The sequence below is a fragment of the Dicentrarchus labrax genome, unplaced genomic scaffold, assembly GCF_905237075.1.
Source record: "Dicentrarchus labrax unplaced genomic scaffold, dlabrax2021, whole genome shotgun sequence".
Classification (NCBI taxonomy): domain Eukaryota; kingdom Metazoa; phylum Chordata; class Actinopteri; family Moronidae; genus Dicentrarchus; species Dicentrarchus labrax.
This window is the reverse complement of record NW_026136701.1, coordinates 4,932,396-4,948,639: the sequence shown is the minus strand read 5'-3', so window position 1 is coordinate 4,948,639 and position 16,244 is coordinate 4,932,396. Positions and strand designations below refer to the sequence as shown.

General features: G+C 40.0%; 1 protein-coding gene across 8 annotated transcripts in view; it reads right to left on the bottom strand.

Moving 5' to 3' along the window:
• The window catches only part of astn1 (astrotactin 1), a 399,395-nt gene that overhangs the window by 30,951 nt on the left and 352,200 nt on the right, over positions 1-16,244 (bottom strand). For all 8 annotated transcript variants that reach the window (XM_051402015.1, XM_051402098.1, XM_051402178.1 and 5 more), the window contains one exon: positions 15,760-15,911. In XM_051402015.1, the coding sequence (XP_051257975.1) occupies positions 15,760-15,911 (152 nt within the window). The remainder of the gene's footprint in view (positions 1-15,759; positions 15,912-16,244) is intronic.

Here is a 16,244-nt window from a genome sequence, read left to right as displayed (position 1 = left end):
ATGAACTGAGAGGAGGGGGCAAAAGAAGAGTGGGGCAAAGAGTGTGAGAGAGCTAATGGGAAGTTAATAGTGTGCGCACACACACACGCACACACACACACACACACACACACACACACACACACACACACACACACACACACACACACACAGATGCTGCCTGTAAAGGTAAACACTTCAGCTTAAATGTTCTCCTTTCTCCATCCTATAACAGGTTTCACTACGGGCTGCCTGGGAATTCATCCACTTCTGTTAAAGCAGACAGCTTCCTTGTAACTAGCTGTAATTGGCAGCTACACACACACACACACACACACACACACACACACACACACACACACACACACACACACACACACACACACACACACACACACACACACACAATTGGCAGCAAAACCCTTAACAAATAACATCTGGACTTGGTTGTCTACCTTTCCATTGAATAAAGAGAGCAGCAACACAACAACAACAGATCACCGACAAACCCTTCACTGTTGTTTTTTGGCACTTCAGTGCTGGTCACAACCACTACCAGACCATGATGATTGGCCACACAGAAAGGATTGTTTTGAATTTCTGAAGAACAACATCCCATTGGATATGAAGGTAATTGTTGAATAGAGGGAACAGAAAGAGGAAGATAAGGAAGATGAAGATGAAGGGGGTGGGATGGCCTCAAGGTGTCATTTTAAAAAGTGGCCTCGCGTGAAAGAGAAGGAGGAACAGCCCTCCAATCATGTGTGCTCTCTCCCAATTTGCGTTTGATATGTGCACTGGTGAGCTGCCATTTGCGTCACACCAGTATAATTCATTGAACATTACATCTTCGGAGAGGCGATGAATTGTTTTATAATTTGATAGAAGTGCATCTGACCAAATTGATAGCAGTTGCCGTGAGAGCGCTTTGCACGGCAACTGTAAATTTTGGCCAAATATGTCAATAAAAGAATAAAACACCTTGGACAAAACGGGGGGATACAACAGTCAATAACACACCAACATTGATTGAAAAGGCTGCATGCCTGTCATACCTTGTAAATAACTCTACAGTTACAATAAACAATAAAATAAAACAAAACCTGCAAGTCCACATATCGGTGCTTAATATGTATCTTTATATGTTGGGAAGGTCAAGATTTTGGCTTTTCTCAACATTTCTGCTTTCTTTCATCTTTTTCCTCTCCTCCCTCTTTCTTTATCTGCCTTTCATTGCACAATTTGTCTGAGCCCCCCTCTCTTATGGGCATTTCACACTAACTAAATTTTTTAAGTGCTTTTGGAGTGTTTGGGCTGTCCATCAGTCGTTCGTCTCACGCAACCGATACGCTTCTACTTCTCAGTTCACACCAACATGATCCAAGTGTTTTTTTCCTTGCGTGCTTAGTGAAGCACAATCCCCTTAGGGAGTCAAATCACGCAGATTTCCCACTTCCCATGAACTTGTGAACTAAATCTACAACAATCCATCAAGGCCAACAGCCTCACTATGAACCTTTCGGTTTAACTGACGCTTCAAAACTAATACCTGTTTTCTGGCTGTTTTCGTCTATTTATCTGACCAGTACTTTTGGTGGTACTCCTCATATTAGACAGTGGAGATAATGGTGGAGACAGTTTAGCCCGCCACTGTCCTTTCAGCACCTAAGGAGCTGTGCTGATAAAAGCACAGCTTTAGTTTTGTGCATAGTGATGAACTTAACAGTGGATGGAGTTGGTCAGTTTCCTTCTGTTGTGATTATACATCCTTCAGTCCTTTTTTGACAACCCATTCCTTTTCCTCTTCACTGACAGTCAAGGACAACTCTAAACTCTTGGTTCAAACTCCCTATCCACAGGGAAAGGTTTTTAGTCCAAAGGTCCAAGGTCCCCTTACCTATATGAAGTAGTCATTTAATCCTCCCTAAACCTTACATCCTAACCAACCAAGTCTAACCAATTTCTGTGCCTAAACCTAACCAAACCTTAAATAACCAGTGTGTAGAATTTAACGCCATCGAAACATGAAATTCCATATCTACAGCCGGTGTTTGGTTTGTCCGTTCTGGGTTACTGTAGAAACTACTGCTACTGTAGCGGTTCAACATGGACTGCATGGAAGGCAACCCGTGGTGTCTGCAGATAAACAGCTCATTCCAAGGTAACAAAAACACTATGATTCCTATATTCAGGTAATTATACACTAATGAAAGGATACCTATGAATATTATGTTCAGTTTCTGCCAATAGAGCCTTCTAAATGTTACACACACAAAAAAATTTAAATTGAATGTCAAAACGTTTCTATGTGTTGTTTTGGAGTTAATTTGGAGCACTAGTTTGGTATTTAGCAGGTATAATGTTTGTGAAGGTCTTAGTTTTCTTCTTATCTTAGTTTTGCATGTCAGCATTAGCATTAAACAGAAAGTGCAGTGAACTGATGATTAAGTGCTGGACAAAAATTAATTTTAAATTGCTGATGGTGCTACATGAAAAGGCTTGGAATGTATTACAATTCATCATGCCAGAACCTTGAATATCACACATTTTTTCCTCAGATATTTACTGATGGAATGATTGACTGACTGACTGAAAGTAGTAGACCCATGTGCCACTGGCATAGCTAACAGAAACTTTCTGAGAAATTGTCCAGATACTGTATGAAAAATGTTATCTTACCTCAACAGATATGAATAATTAACCACTTAAACGCATGTATGTATTTGACTCTGTTCTACATAAAAAACTAATATTTACACTTCCAGCTACAAAAAGGATGCAAAGCAGCTCACCATCTTTACACCTGGCGCCTCATTTCTAACGCTTTCTAGTCTGGATTAAAATATTATGGTTCAGAAATGGTTGTGAGGTTAGGTGGTCATGGTGACCTTGACTGGACAAAGCTAGACACTAACTCTGCAACAGTAAGGGTTCAGTTGCTGAAATCCACTAATACTGTAGCAACTGGTGCTGAAGCTAAATGCAATGCAAGGCCTTCCTTTTCAAGCCCAGTGCGCTCTGCTGTTCATTTGCATGCACTGTAAGAGGTGTTTGGAGAGGGCAACAGAGAAGGTTGTGTGTGGTATTTACAAGACGACTAACAAATCCACATGGAGAATGACATAAGCAGGGCTGGAGGTGAATCAGACAGTACCGGAATGCTATAATTGAAATGTTTTTCAGTAATGCCATCACCATATGCCAGCAAGAATGATTTACCAGTACAGTTTAACCTCTGACACATGGTAAATTTATCTTCTCTATGGTGATGCCCAAAGGGGGCCATCAGCTTTTCAACAGAGGTTTCAACCAAAGTACCCATTTGTAACTGGCAGTTCAAAGCTGCTGTCAGGAATTACACAGCTGATGTATGTGATAGAATAATATAACACAAATAAAATGAATAAGACTGTGAGCAAAGTATAAATATAATAAATATCTAATGTTGTATCTAATGAAGTCTTGCTGTACTGCCCTGTTCTACAAACTTGTCCTATTAGCTATCTGTCCTTGGTCAAGGGACTCAGAACTCAGAATAAAGTGTGAAACTGAATAATCTGACACTATCAATGACCAGCCGAAGAAATATATACAAAGAGGAGTGTATATGAGTAATGGGTCTTTGTATGTATTAGGTCATTCCTCATCCGGATGCCCAGGAGAAAAAGTTAGACACTGGCAGGACAGCATTCCTTGCAAATACGGTGTTGTTTCTTTCACCTCAGGAAAACAGTGAGCTCCTAGAGAGATGATTTCAAATATTTTCCATGGAAAAAACAACAATCAAAAGGACCCAGTTATGGACCATTCATAAAATTATTAAATTTTAAGTTGGGGCTATAAATTAACAAGGCCTTGTACAGCATGATGTATTGCAGTTTAGCCTGTTAATGGTCTAAACCATGTAACATAAAAGTACTACATAGGAAAATATCTGAATGTATCATATGTCAATCATAATGTACATGTGGTAAGCTGTTGAGTCTCCCATGGGGACAGATCCTGACACAGGGAAGTGATTGAAGGCAGGCATGGGCCAGCATATGCTTTGGTGGTTTGACCCTGGCTCCATAAACTGGCTATTGAAATCTGGAATGTCATCTCTCCCTTGGGGGAGGCACATATATGGTTCTGACTTGAAAATTAAAAATATTATGTTTTTTGCCCTTATTCCAAAATAGGCAATATTACTTATAAGCTGTTTTGATTGCAACTGAAAATTAATATTCCATGAATAGACTTGTTTACATGCAACTGTGCATACACTAATTACCCTAGCTATTAATGATATACTGTGTGTCCTACAGAGGAATTTCCCTGTCTCCCCCCCCTCTTTTCCTTCCCTTTCCTTCTTTTTCAAACTGCAGTCATGTTGCTGCCGTGGTAAAAGTAGAACAACTGTAGCTGCTTGAGCCATTTTGCCTCTTTGCATCGAAAGAGGATTTTTGCAAAGTTTTCCTCTGGTTTCCTCGACAGTGCGAACACAGACTCCTTTCAGTTGTTCAGCCACCTTCTTGAAAAGGTCATGCATCTCTACTCCAGCCTTGGTAGCCTGTTGGCTAGTTGGTTTGTTTACAATGCACAGAGCTGACCATAATTGGGCAAGAGGCTGTCTCTCGCGACCTGCGGTAAAACCCGAAATGAGACACAGTCCAAACAATGGTTCTAAAACCTGATTATTGGATGTGTCTTAATTGGAAAATGCTTAATTCAGGATAAGGCTTAATTAGGAATATCCAAATGGAATACACTGTTGACATGACCCTTAACAAGTGCGGAATATTGTCTTATTATTTTTGCCCTGGAGTACGAGGGGGATGCCTGTTCCAGAGAGGAAAGCACTGACTCCCATCTGTTTATGTATTGAATAGGAGTTTAGAGAAGTCAGCCTTCTTGGAAGCCCCTGGGTGGGGTCCTGGAAAGGAATCAAACTTGAAAATTCATAGGTAGATATCCATGCTCATGTTGGCAAAGATGGAGAAACCTGAAGTGATAGGGATCTTAAAACCAAGAGGTATTTTGTTATTGCACTTTACTAGTCATGGATTAACCAACACAAATGTTCAACCCTGAGGTACTTCACAAGTGTACGTGGCAGAGAAGTGCAAGGCCAAAGATTGATGATGGAATTTGCAGTCAGAACATCAGATCTGAAGTGTGTGTCTTGAACACTTGAGTAAAGAGAAATGCAGAGCTATCAACTGATGACTACCTGTGGTAAGTTGGATCAGTTGATCGGGAAAGCTGCTAGATTAGATAAACCTCAAAATGCAGTGAGGGCGAACTGGGCCCCTGTCCAGAAGATCCTCAGGTCCTACCTTTGTAGGAACTTTTCCTGCACTGTAGGGGAGATTTGGGACATACAGTAGTAAGGGGTCAGTCAGAATAAGATCACAGATACAAATATAAAAAAATCTGTTTTCATTGCGGTGTCAGCCTTAGGGAACCTAAGTAGCGCATATAGTGGGCAGACACAGAGTGCACCTATGCCTTGATGAGAGCCAGCTGAGGTGGTCCAGTCTTCCGATTAGATTATTACACACCCTCCTGTGCATCCAACTAGAAGAGGGGCTGGTGGCAAACCCAGGACATGCTTGATGGATTGCACATCTTGTCTAGCCTAAGAATGCTTCAGGATTCCCCAGGCATAGCAACAATGTGGCTAGTTAAAAGGGACCTCCAGGTTCCAGAAAAGCAGGGGAAAATGGTAGGAAAGATGGTGGGGTTCAAATTTCCCCTATGTGTTTGCGATAATAGTGTTTACACCCAGCTACAAAGCAATCAAAAGACCAACTTTTGATTGCTCAAGATGACACTGCTTACTGCAGTAAAGAGAAAGCAGGTGGGAAGGGTCGAGCAGTGGGAGCTCAGAGGAAGTGACTTGTGCTAAGAGGAAGCTCAGCCTGGTTTAGGTTTTGGGTGAGAGACAGATGTTCTGGTCACCCCCGGTGTCTGTGTATATGTATATGTGTGTGATGTAGATAGGTGAGTAATGTGTTTATTGATTGGAATCCTTGTACCACTGACCCTTGAGCAAACCTTGCCGTCGCTGGGTGATCAAAGCTGTTACATCATCGGATTGCTCACAGCCCAGGGGATGTTTGTTTTCACAGTGAGACTGGTCCACCCGAGTGGTGCCCTGACTTAAAGCAGACTTCCTATTCATGAAGCTTCCACACATCTGCTGGGGACCGTGCATATGTGTGTGTGTGTGTGTGTGTGTATGTGTGTGCTTACACTATGATCTCACCTTGTGTGCCTGAAGCTTGTTAAGTGAGAGATTACTGCACAAACAAGCTGTTGTCAGCTCCAGATCTAGCCGAGTCCTGGATACTATAACCATCAGCTGTATGTATATAGACTTATCTAACATTACATAACGACAAACAAGAAAAAAAGAATTACACAAATGCAACCGTGCAGCTGTCAGCGAGTATAAACTGTGTCTTAAACAGCTTTAAGGATGTTTTGTAGAAAAGCGGGATATTCCGACATCTGTTTCTGATGATCCTTCAGAGAAAGTAAAGGGCAGATATTTGATCTTTTTTTTGTTGTTTCTTCCACAGATGATCAGTAGTGTCTGTTCAGATGATTTCTCGTAAATGGACGCTCTGTTTCGACTGTCCTTCTGGAATTTATCATGCAAGCCATTCGGGAATTAAATTCAGGGATGAAATATTTCTAATATCGTAAGTAGCATCAAACAGTTTCTGAGAGCAGTGGTACAAGTGTGAAAACAAATAATTTATACTGGGTCAACATGCAAAACGCAGTGCAAACTATTGATAAGCACTCGATTAAAAGACTCTACCTTTAGTCAGTACTCTCACATAGCTATTCAACTTTCCCTTCTCCTCTACTACCCACATCAGCTTTTGTGGGTGGTAGAGGAGCAGGGAAAAATACACAGATCTAAGAGGAAAAATGTAACAGGGAAAAAATTTGAAAAACAGAAATTATCTCTGGATGTAGTACAACCACTATCTCCTCATCCATCGCATTTTCACCATCCCACATTTGGCTCTTATTTTATAACACCGTGCTGTAGTGTTTTACTGTCTCTGCTTTAAGAGAAAAAGTCAGATATCAAATTTTTTAATCTGGCAAGAGAGAGAGGGAAGATACTTTAAAAAAACAACAAAATTAACAAACCACACTCATTTGTCTGAAAGTTTAGGAAGATTGATAGCATTCATTTAAGTTACACAGCGTCATGATCCAGAGGTTCATTAGAATCACCAGAACCATAGTCAACTGGAAAGACATTTATTTATTAAAATATCTTCCACTGATATACAGTATGTCAGCAATTGTAGAAAACAAGTCCATATATTCTTGTTGATGGATTTCCCTTGTCACTTATCTAGAGCGGGGATTCCATTTGATCTATATTACCACATTACACAGTTACATCAATGCCCGTTAAAGTATCATTAAAGATGGTGCAAAGATACAGCAATACATCCATCACAACTCCAAATTTATTATCCTGTAAAACATAATGTCGTGAATGCAGCCTACATTCATAGAGCTGGGGGTTTAGACATTCTTTTGTCATAAAGAAGTTGTGATGAAAAATTGCTTAAATGGCCTTAAAGCTCCTCCTAAGCGCTATATATTGTGGTGACTGATTATGGTGGCTTAAACAACATTTTGAGTGACTGTATTGTAGACTTTTCATGCAACCAATGCTGTTTGACCCGTGTTTTACCCTGTCCTGATGTCTTTTGGTAAAAAAGAAAATGAAAGAAAAAAGGATGATGAAAAGAAAGGAGAACAGGAAAACACAGAGAGGTGAAGAAAGTAAAGCGAGTGGAGGCCAGAAGAGGGGGCAAACTAAAAGAAATAAGCATAGGCAAGGAGGCAAGGATTAAAAAAAAGGAGGTGGGCAGAAAAAGATTAAAAGTGAGGAGATAAGGATTTTTAGTTGGAGAAAAGCGATGGAGAGTAGAAACAGGAGATGAGAGGAAAGATGAGGGAGTGGTGAAGGAAAAGCTAGGAGAGAGGGGAGCGAAACAGCCAAAGGGAGATCTGTCGAGAATTGTTCATCAGCTCATGTGAGACTGATTCTCTGAGATGACAGAAGACTGACAGCTGAAATCAAAACCACACCGTACACTCGGCGTTCCAGATCTTTCCATCTTTTTCAACCTCGCTCTTGTCTTTCTGTTTCCTTCTCTCTTTCCCGCACTTCTCTTCTCTTCTTGGTGGTCCCCCCTCATTCCCTCCCCTCTGCTGTCCTCTCTCTCGTAACTCAACACAACATCCATGCCCGACCACCTTCGCCTGCATTTTCTGCAAAGCAGTCAAGCATTTGCTGAAGATGAGGTGATGAGGTGAATAGGTGGGAATCTCCGATCAGTCTCTCCTCCATTAAGTGTTTTTCTATCTTCTTTGAATGCAGCTGAGCCACCCCAAACAGAGCTGGATAACTTTCACTCAGTGTAATTAGAGCTGCGCTGGGCAATTTCGCACATCAGAGAGTCCAAATGGCACTGAGGGGTAGCTGTTAAAAGTTTTGACAACTTTAACACCCAAGTTATGGAATGTGATCTCAGTAAACTTTGTAATCCCCAGGCCCATACATTATCTTCTTGGTGTCTAGCAGACGTAAAGGAAGTGAAAGGAGGTGAAGTTTAGCTTTCTCTAGATTTCTCATTTCTCTCCAGGAGAAAATTTTGTGTGTAGCTCTCAAGATTTAATGTGTCTTTTCCAGCGAGTGGAAATGTTAGGCATAGCCATCAGCAAACCTAAAAGGGGCACATCTATCTCTCCATCATCCTCTGTCTATATCAGAGAACTCTTTTATTCTTCAGTTATACACAACTATATTTATCTTGCACATTAGCGATGGCCAAAAATGAATGAATAATTTCTGTGGTGTTTTTGAGTTCGGCGCACACAGCTTCAGGGCAATGGCGCAGCCTTAAACTCTCTGACACTGTCAAAACTTTCACCTATTTGACTTTTTGCACCATAAATATAATCAAGGCAATTACCCGTGATTGAGATGGAAGCATCACAACTTTGGGCACACTATGCAGTCGGTTCACGTGTGTAAACACACCATTCAAAGTTGGCCCCTTCTCTACGGCTCAACAAACGCCAGACAGAGAGAGCAGTCGTGGTCAAGTTAGCAAGAGAGTGAATGAATGAAGAGAGGGAGCAGCGTTAGCAAAAACAAAGCACTGAATCTGAGAATTTAAGATTATTTTCTGCTTTTTTCATGACAGGTATGTTCTAAAGCACAAATAAAGACTGCCGCACAACCCTGCGGGATGCAGCCACATTGCCCAGTTTTGTATAAATGCCGCTGATGCATATTCTTCAACCTTTCTGTTGTGTGTGTGTAGCTCAGCTCCGCCCCCGGTCAAACAGACCTGCAGCGCTTTATACATCCATGACACAGATGGAGAGCAGAAGTAAGTTGGAGACAGCAGTGTAACCTGGTTGCTATGAGTCTCCACATAACACCCTGTGCACTGTTAATGGCTGGGAGCAACACACAGCAAAATAATAAAAGAAAATACAGGCAGAGGGCAGCGTTTCTGCAGCGACATACACCACCATCTAGTGGGTCATCATAAATAATGATTGAGAGGGATTATTTCTGTATGAGACTATACCTTGTTTTTTAGGACAATCCTATAGTATGCAAAGTAAAGCTGCGCTAGTATCTTCATATTACAATGGAATAGATGAGCACATATGTAGTGACAAATTCACAGTTGCCCTCAGCATTACAGAGTGTTGTAGCTTCTAGCCCATTGTTACAGCTGGCAAATTCAGTAGATTCAGTCCCGTTGCTCTCATCACCCCGTTTACAGCAGTAGAAGGGAGCTGTTATCAGCAAAAAAAAGCTCTGATACACCCGCTGTATGGTATCTGCCTAGCACCAAATGGCAGACAAACAAAGGTAATTAACTGGTAAACATAGTGGAGAATTTACCTGGTAAGAGGCCAGACATTTCACTCAGGAGTTAGTAGAGAAAAAAAAAGCAAAAAAGAGAGTGGATTAAGGGACTTACCTTTATCAAATGGACTAAATCCTATTAAAAATGAATATTACTCTGTGTCTGCTGGATTTGTAAATTTGCTAAAACTATCGCCACAACACATTTATGATAATAAGTCAATGTTGTGTTTACAGCCTGTTTAGCTGCCCCCATGTGGCCTAAAAAACAAGTTGAATATAGTGACAAAGTGTGACTTTAAGCAGCGTGGGTTGTGACTGACGTTTTCCCCTCAGGGCTTGCTGTACTTACTGCTGAGTTCGTTAAGTGTACTGCCAACCTGTAGGCTATGCTTGACAGCTTATGATACCAGCTCTCGTACAAACTGTCATCCGGACTTCCTCTACATGAAAACAGAAAAAAAAATCGACACTAAAGCCTCCAAATAGATTCTTTTCTTTTCCACATGAATCTATACATAAAGACTACAAACTGCTCAGATCCATCACATCACCATACAATATTACAACTAAATATTTGGAAGGAAAACAAATAATAAATTGTTAATGTTTTACCAGTTCTATCCATTTTTCAGCATTTATACCAAAGCAACAATCCTGGCACTCGTCCAAATCTTGTCGAACAGCTTTAAACTACTAGTTTTGCAATTCCACTTTGTAGCATTTTAAAAGTGAAGGCCTCTTTAAGTAGTTTTCTAATAGCTTTACAGTCAAGAGATTTAATATTTTATGATATTTCAGAGGCAGACACTATTACTTTTTAAGAAATAATCCAAAACAGGTTTATATGTCACATAAAAGTTCCCATTGAAGAAGCTTCTTTCAAAGTGAAGAAACTTGGATGCTGGTAAATCCAGATCCTCCGAACACTACAACAAACAGCACAACAACAAATATCACTTTATGGTCACAAAGTCGAAACAGCTGCCCATGCACTTTAGTCCTAAAGTGCACAGTCCTAAACCGATGTGGAGGTCTTTTGCAGTGCAGGGTAGACTTGATTCATGTGCTGCACCAGAAAGGTACGCGTCTGTGTATTTATTGGCCCAGATGCTAATCTCTCATGTACTACTTCTAACTTCATCAGAAAAAAATCCTCCCCAGGAATAGTTCAGCATAATAAAATAGTAGAGGACTGTGTGCAATGCTATTTTATAATGTAATAACATGTCTTAGGTATCTATTTTGTTAGGTGAAAACAGCTCTGAAATATTTAATAAAAGGACAATGTTTGAGTCTTAATGAAATGCAACTCAAAGAACAAGAAAACTTTAAGATCTTGTGCTCATATCAAATTTCCCCCTACATCAAATATTCATGGGTGCCTTATTAGAATAGTTCTGGGTAATAATTTAATTTAGTTTTAGTCTGAATTATACAGATGAACATTCAGTGTTTCTTATCACAAATAAGGTACAGAATACCTAAAGGTGAGAAAATACTTGCTGATCTTATGTCGAAAAAAAAACGTACTAATCTAAAAGTTGCCACAAACATCCTAGGGCAGACATGAAAGTGCATATCATCCATAAAAAGCATATTTACTCTCAAAGACTGCTCAAGTAGCATAACTAGAGTAGTTGTAAACTCAGCTTTTTTTTCTTTCTTTTTTTTTTTTTACAGTGCAATGTCATGCATTTCAGGTGGTGGAGAGAGAACTAAATTTGGCTTTAGGCAACAAACAAGTTTGATAAATTCATCCTCTGCTTCAATTTTGCAGTGATGGATTATCCCTAAAAGGTGTGTCTGTGAGTTCGTTTTTGAAGCAATTAATGAAGAGACTGGAGTCTGTTTTTCCAATATGAATGCAGCATAATATCTATGCTATCTTCGAAGGGCCTAGACAGAGCTAGTGATTAGCTCTGGAAGTGGCTGGAAAATGTGAAGAAATGAGTGTGGAGGTAGCGGATAGTAAAGACATTTCCTTATGTAAGAAAGAGATCTCCATTAGTTTAATGAGGATAGCAAAAGTGCATGACACCATGGAAACAAGCATTGTCTTATTTAGACAGTGCAAGAGAATGGGTAAAAGCTCAGCATGACAGCAACAATCCACTCATGAGTGGAATATTCCTGTGCCACAGATTCTGTTTCTGTTTCTTGCCCAGCACCAATGCTAATTTCCATGAAAACAAAGTTCCATGGTAGTTACAGTATCTTTTTAGATATAAGACCATTTGCTGTGAGGCTGTTTATCTGATTGGAATATTCCTCTTTCACATCTCTGTATCAACCACTAACTGATAACAACAAAGAGACATCAGCAGGTTATTTTAGCAGTAATGACTTAATCTGTATGTGAGATTGCAGCCGTTCCTGTTGCGTCACAGGGAAATTATGTTTCTTTCAATATGTCTGATCATGATTAACTCTCTCCAAAAACTGTAAACTTTGATGTTGTACCAAAGTACTATTCTGTGGCCTGAAAGACTGACTTTGTGGCCAGATAAGGAGTTTGTTTGAACTTGAAGTCTGAGTAAACATCATATCAAGGCACTGCAGCCCCAAAATGTTCTTTCAACCACAGAAAGCCATGCCGGATACTTGAGCGCCCACTGTTTTCATCTTCATCATCTCTGTTTATCGCTCTGACAGCACAAATTAGGGGATGGGACAAACATTTGTTTTGTTAGGCTATGGAACACAGTGGTAATGTAGAGCTGACACAGACGATTTGTTCAAAGGGCACAGGAAGAAATTACGTTCCAAAATTCCAAAACAGAAACTGAAAGGTCATATTTGCCATTAAAGTGATATTTCATTGTTGCTCGTCAAAACGCTCCCCTGAATTTAAGTTGCAGTTGTCCTCCTGCAGTCACTATACATTAGCGCAGAGCTTCCACTGACGGTGCACTATCCATTCCTTTACTCCAACCGATGCAAAAATATGAATACGCTCACTGAAAAAAAAAAACCTGGCCAAGTCGGTAACTGCCCCTTAAGCCTCAAATCTCCAGGGGCCCCAGAAATCTAATGTGGCAATTTAGTTGTGGTAATTATAATTCTGTTTGGAAATACAGGAATGTATACAACTAAAGCAGAGCATCAGCTATAGGCTGGTCCTTCTTTAAAGGACTAGTGTGTAGGATTTAGTGCCATCTAGCGGTGAGTTTCAGATTGCAACCAACTGAATTCCGCTCGCCTTCCGAACGCTATGGTGGCTGCCTTCAATGGTATTCGTCAGCATTCGAGCGGTATTCAGTTAGTTGCAATCTTTGAAAAGCTGCTGGAACTGAAATAGTTTTATGTTTTTCAGCCTGCACAGGATTAGACTGTTGCAATGATATAGCCTGTGTAACACTCGTATTAAAGTTTCCACGTTTTAACACTTTTTAAAGTAATAAAATGGAGAGACAGTACGGTGACAATAACTGTACTGGTTTCCGATGGGGTACAGCAACACCACTCGGACAAACCACATGCAGAACTGCAGAACAACACAATACAAGAACTGGTAATAATAATAACAATTAATATGTGTAAAGTTTATATATGATTATGGCTACATTTTCTAATGATGATTACAGATGGCGGCAGGCACACCCATAGAAATGGCTGGGTCCCTAAAAAGGTCCAGTGAACGGGCCCTCCCCAAATCTTTGCTAATCTTATCAATGCATGCTCTCTCTCTCTCTCTCTCTCTCTCTCTGCTGGCCTCCATCGATCCCCTGAGCAGCTGGGCCCCAGAAAGCCTTGTGGGAAGATTTATATATATTTTATTTTCAAATTTTTTTTTTTTAATTTCATCTCCCTATATACATAACTGAATCTCTATCAAATACCCAACAATATGCATTAACTGTTACACTGTGTGTTTTTGTTGCAACTTATACTAGTGTGTGTTGTTGTCTAGGCAGGAGATCATGTCCACAGTTTTCCATTATGGTTCACAACTGAGAAACTCTAGAAAGAGTTTCTATAAAAGTGATATTAGAACTCATCCTAGGAGCACAACAAAGAAAATGTTTCAATATCAATAGGGGGCGCTCACATTCCAGAAATGTGCATCTCTACTAATAGGCAAAATACAGCTGCACAATGGCACCATCAAGTGCATTTTAAAATCCTGTGAGGACAGAAAACATGTTGATTAGATGCTTTTGCATAACCATCTATGAAATAAACAAGCAATACAAGATGAGAGGAAGAGTCAAGTGCCTCTCCTCTTATATATAATGTACATAGAGTTTACACAGCACCATTGACATCCATACTTCTTTATAGATATAGAGTGGTAAATGTTTTTTGAGTGTGTAGCTAAAATGAACATTACTGCTGAACCTATAGCTCATATGCACTATAACAGCACTAAGAAAGAAAACGCTCTGCTTTACTCTCCCATCTGAATCTGCTGCATTGATTAATGATCCTCACTGTTGTGACTAATACAGTTTATTCTCTCATTAAGCTACAACAAACTTTGGTACTCACAGGGAACTGTAACAGTCTCCATTATGGATTGGGTCATTACTGCTAAAATAAACTGCCCCTGTTTTGCCAGCTTCCACTCATATAGGTCCAGCCAAATAAGCTGTGCTCTTGGTTATGGATGACAGAGCTACACACTCTCCTGCTGCTCCTGTGGCTGCTTACATGATTTCCTCCTTTTAGTGAAAACACAAGGGAAAACATACCTTAATAAGCAAATAACTGAATCCATGTGGATTAAACAGTGAAACAATATAAAACCCTTTGAAAACAATTATGGAGAAAAGACTCTTGGAAAAAGGCAAAGAACTTTTACGGTAAAGTTTAAAACACTTTTGTGTTTATATTTGTCAATTACTGTGAACACTGATTAAAAAGAATGTCAGACTGTCAAATGGCTAATTTGTCATTACCAGTAAGACAAATTGCAAGGCTCCTTTTTTGCCACACTGCAAGCAATTACAGTAGTACATTAGATAACAATGTGTATGTAAATACAGTACAAAGCTGATTATTTTATGAAATCAGCCCAACCAAAATAAATACTTCAGTACTTTATTACTATTATTACTTGTGTACACCATCTTGTGGAGGCCTTAAAAACTACAAGTAAAATAGGTCTATAACAAACGGAGTGATGTATAAACCTGGACAAAGTTAGGATGATGTTCACTAAAATAATCAGTTCATGTAAGGCAGAATGAAACACACTTTCACAAACGACAAGGAAAACTGTACAAAAGTTCCAAGCTTTTCCCACAACAGCACCAATATAAGGGGTTCAGATACAATGTAGCAAATACTCATTTGCAAACTGTAAACCTAGTATGACGAAATCCCTCCTTTTCACCTTTGGACGAGGATTTCTTCCAGGTGGTAGACTAGATAAAACAAGTTAGGCCTATGTGGCCACATGGTGCTGACAAATTGGAGGTTTATGATTTGAGCCAGCATAAATAATGAACAGTGGCCAACAGCTGTCCATACAAACTGAGGCCAACTGACTTACTCATTACCCATCTCTGCACATCCAAAACATCAACAGTCCCTGTTGCTGGTTTGGTAAATATTGGAAACACAGAGGGTGAGCTGGAGGAAGGAATGACAAGAGTCCAAGAGAATGACACTTGGTCACTGCAAGTGGATGGTCAAGTCCTAGATCTATAAACGTATCTATGGAGTCTTGAATACAAACATTATTTATTAATATATTATTATTTTACTTTACTTTCTGGACCATTTTTTTTTTTTTATTAACCACAACTATGCATCACTGCTTACCTGTAAACATTAGTCTATTTCACACATTTTCCAACTGTTGGTCCTTGTTTATCATCAATGGCCAAACTCTTGATGTGGGCAGCTCTGGACTGACGTACCTGTCTCAACTTTGGAGTGGTCGGTCCTCTCTGTCACCTTCTCCTGGCTGATGAGGTAATCAACAATCCGCACGCCGATTGGTGACTCGGTGTGGTTCCACTCCATGATGACCAATGAGCTGCTGGGCTCGTAGGTGTAAGACAGCTTCAGCCTGGCAACAGAGTGAAAAAGATGCAAAACCAGGTCACTGAGTGAAAGATGTTGTCAGCAAACTGGTCTCATTACTGTAATTTACAGCTAACATTACCCCTCGTGTTGTGCAAAACTGCAACCTAATGAAAACATATTCTGCAATGTCACAAACACTTCTGTCAACAGAAAATATGGCCATTTATCCCCTGATGTCTGACTTATTCTAGAGTGGCCATCTGCAGCTATGTGACATTAAGACCCATGTTTTCAATACAGCTGCTCATTTCACTGATTAGCACACACAAACCGAATCTTTTGTATCTTTTTGTGATAGTTTTGAATGCCTTTGTAG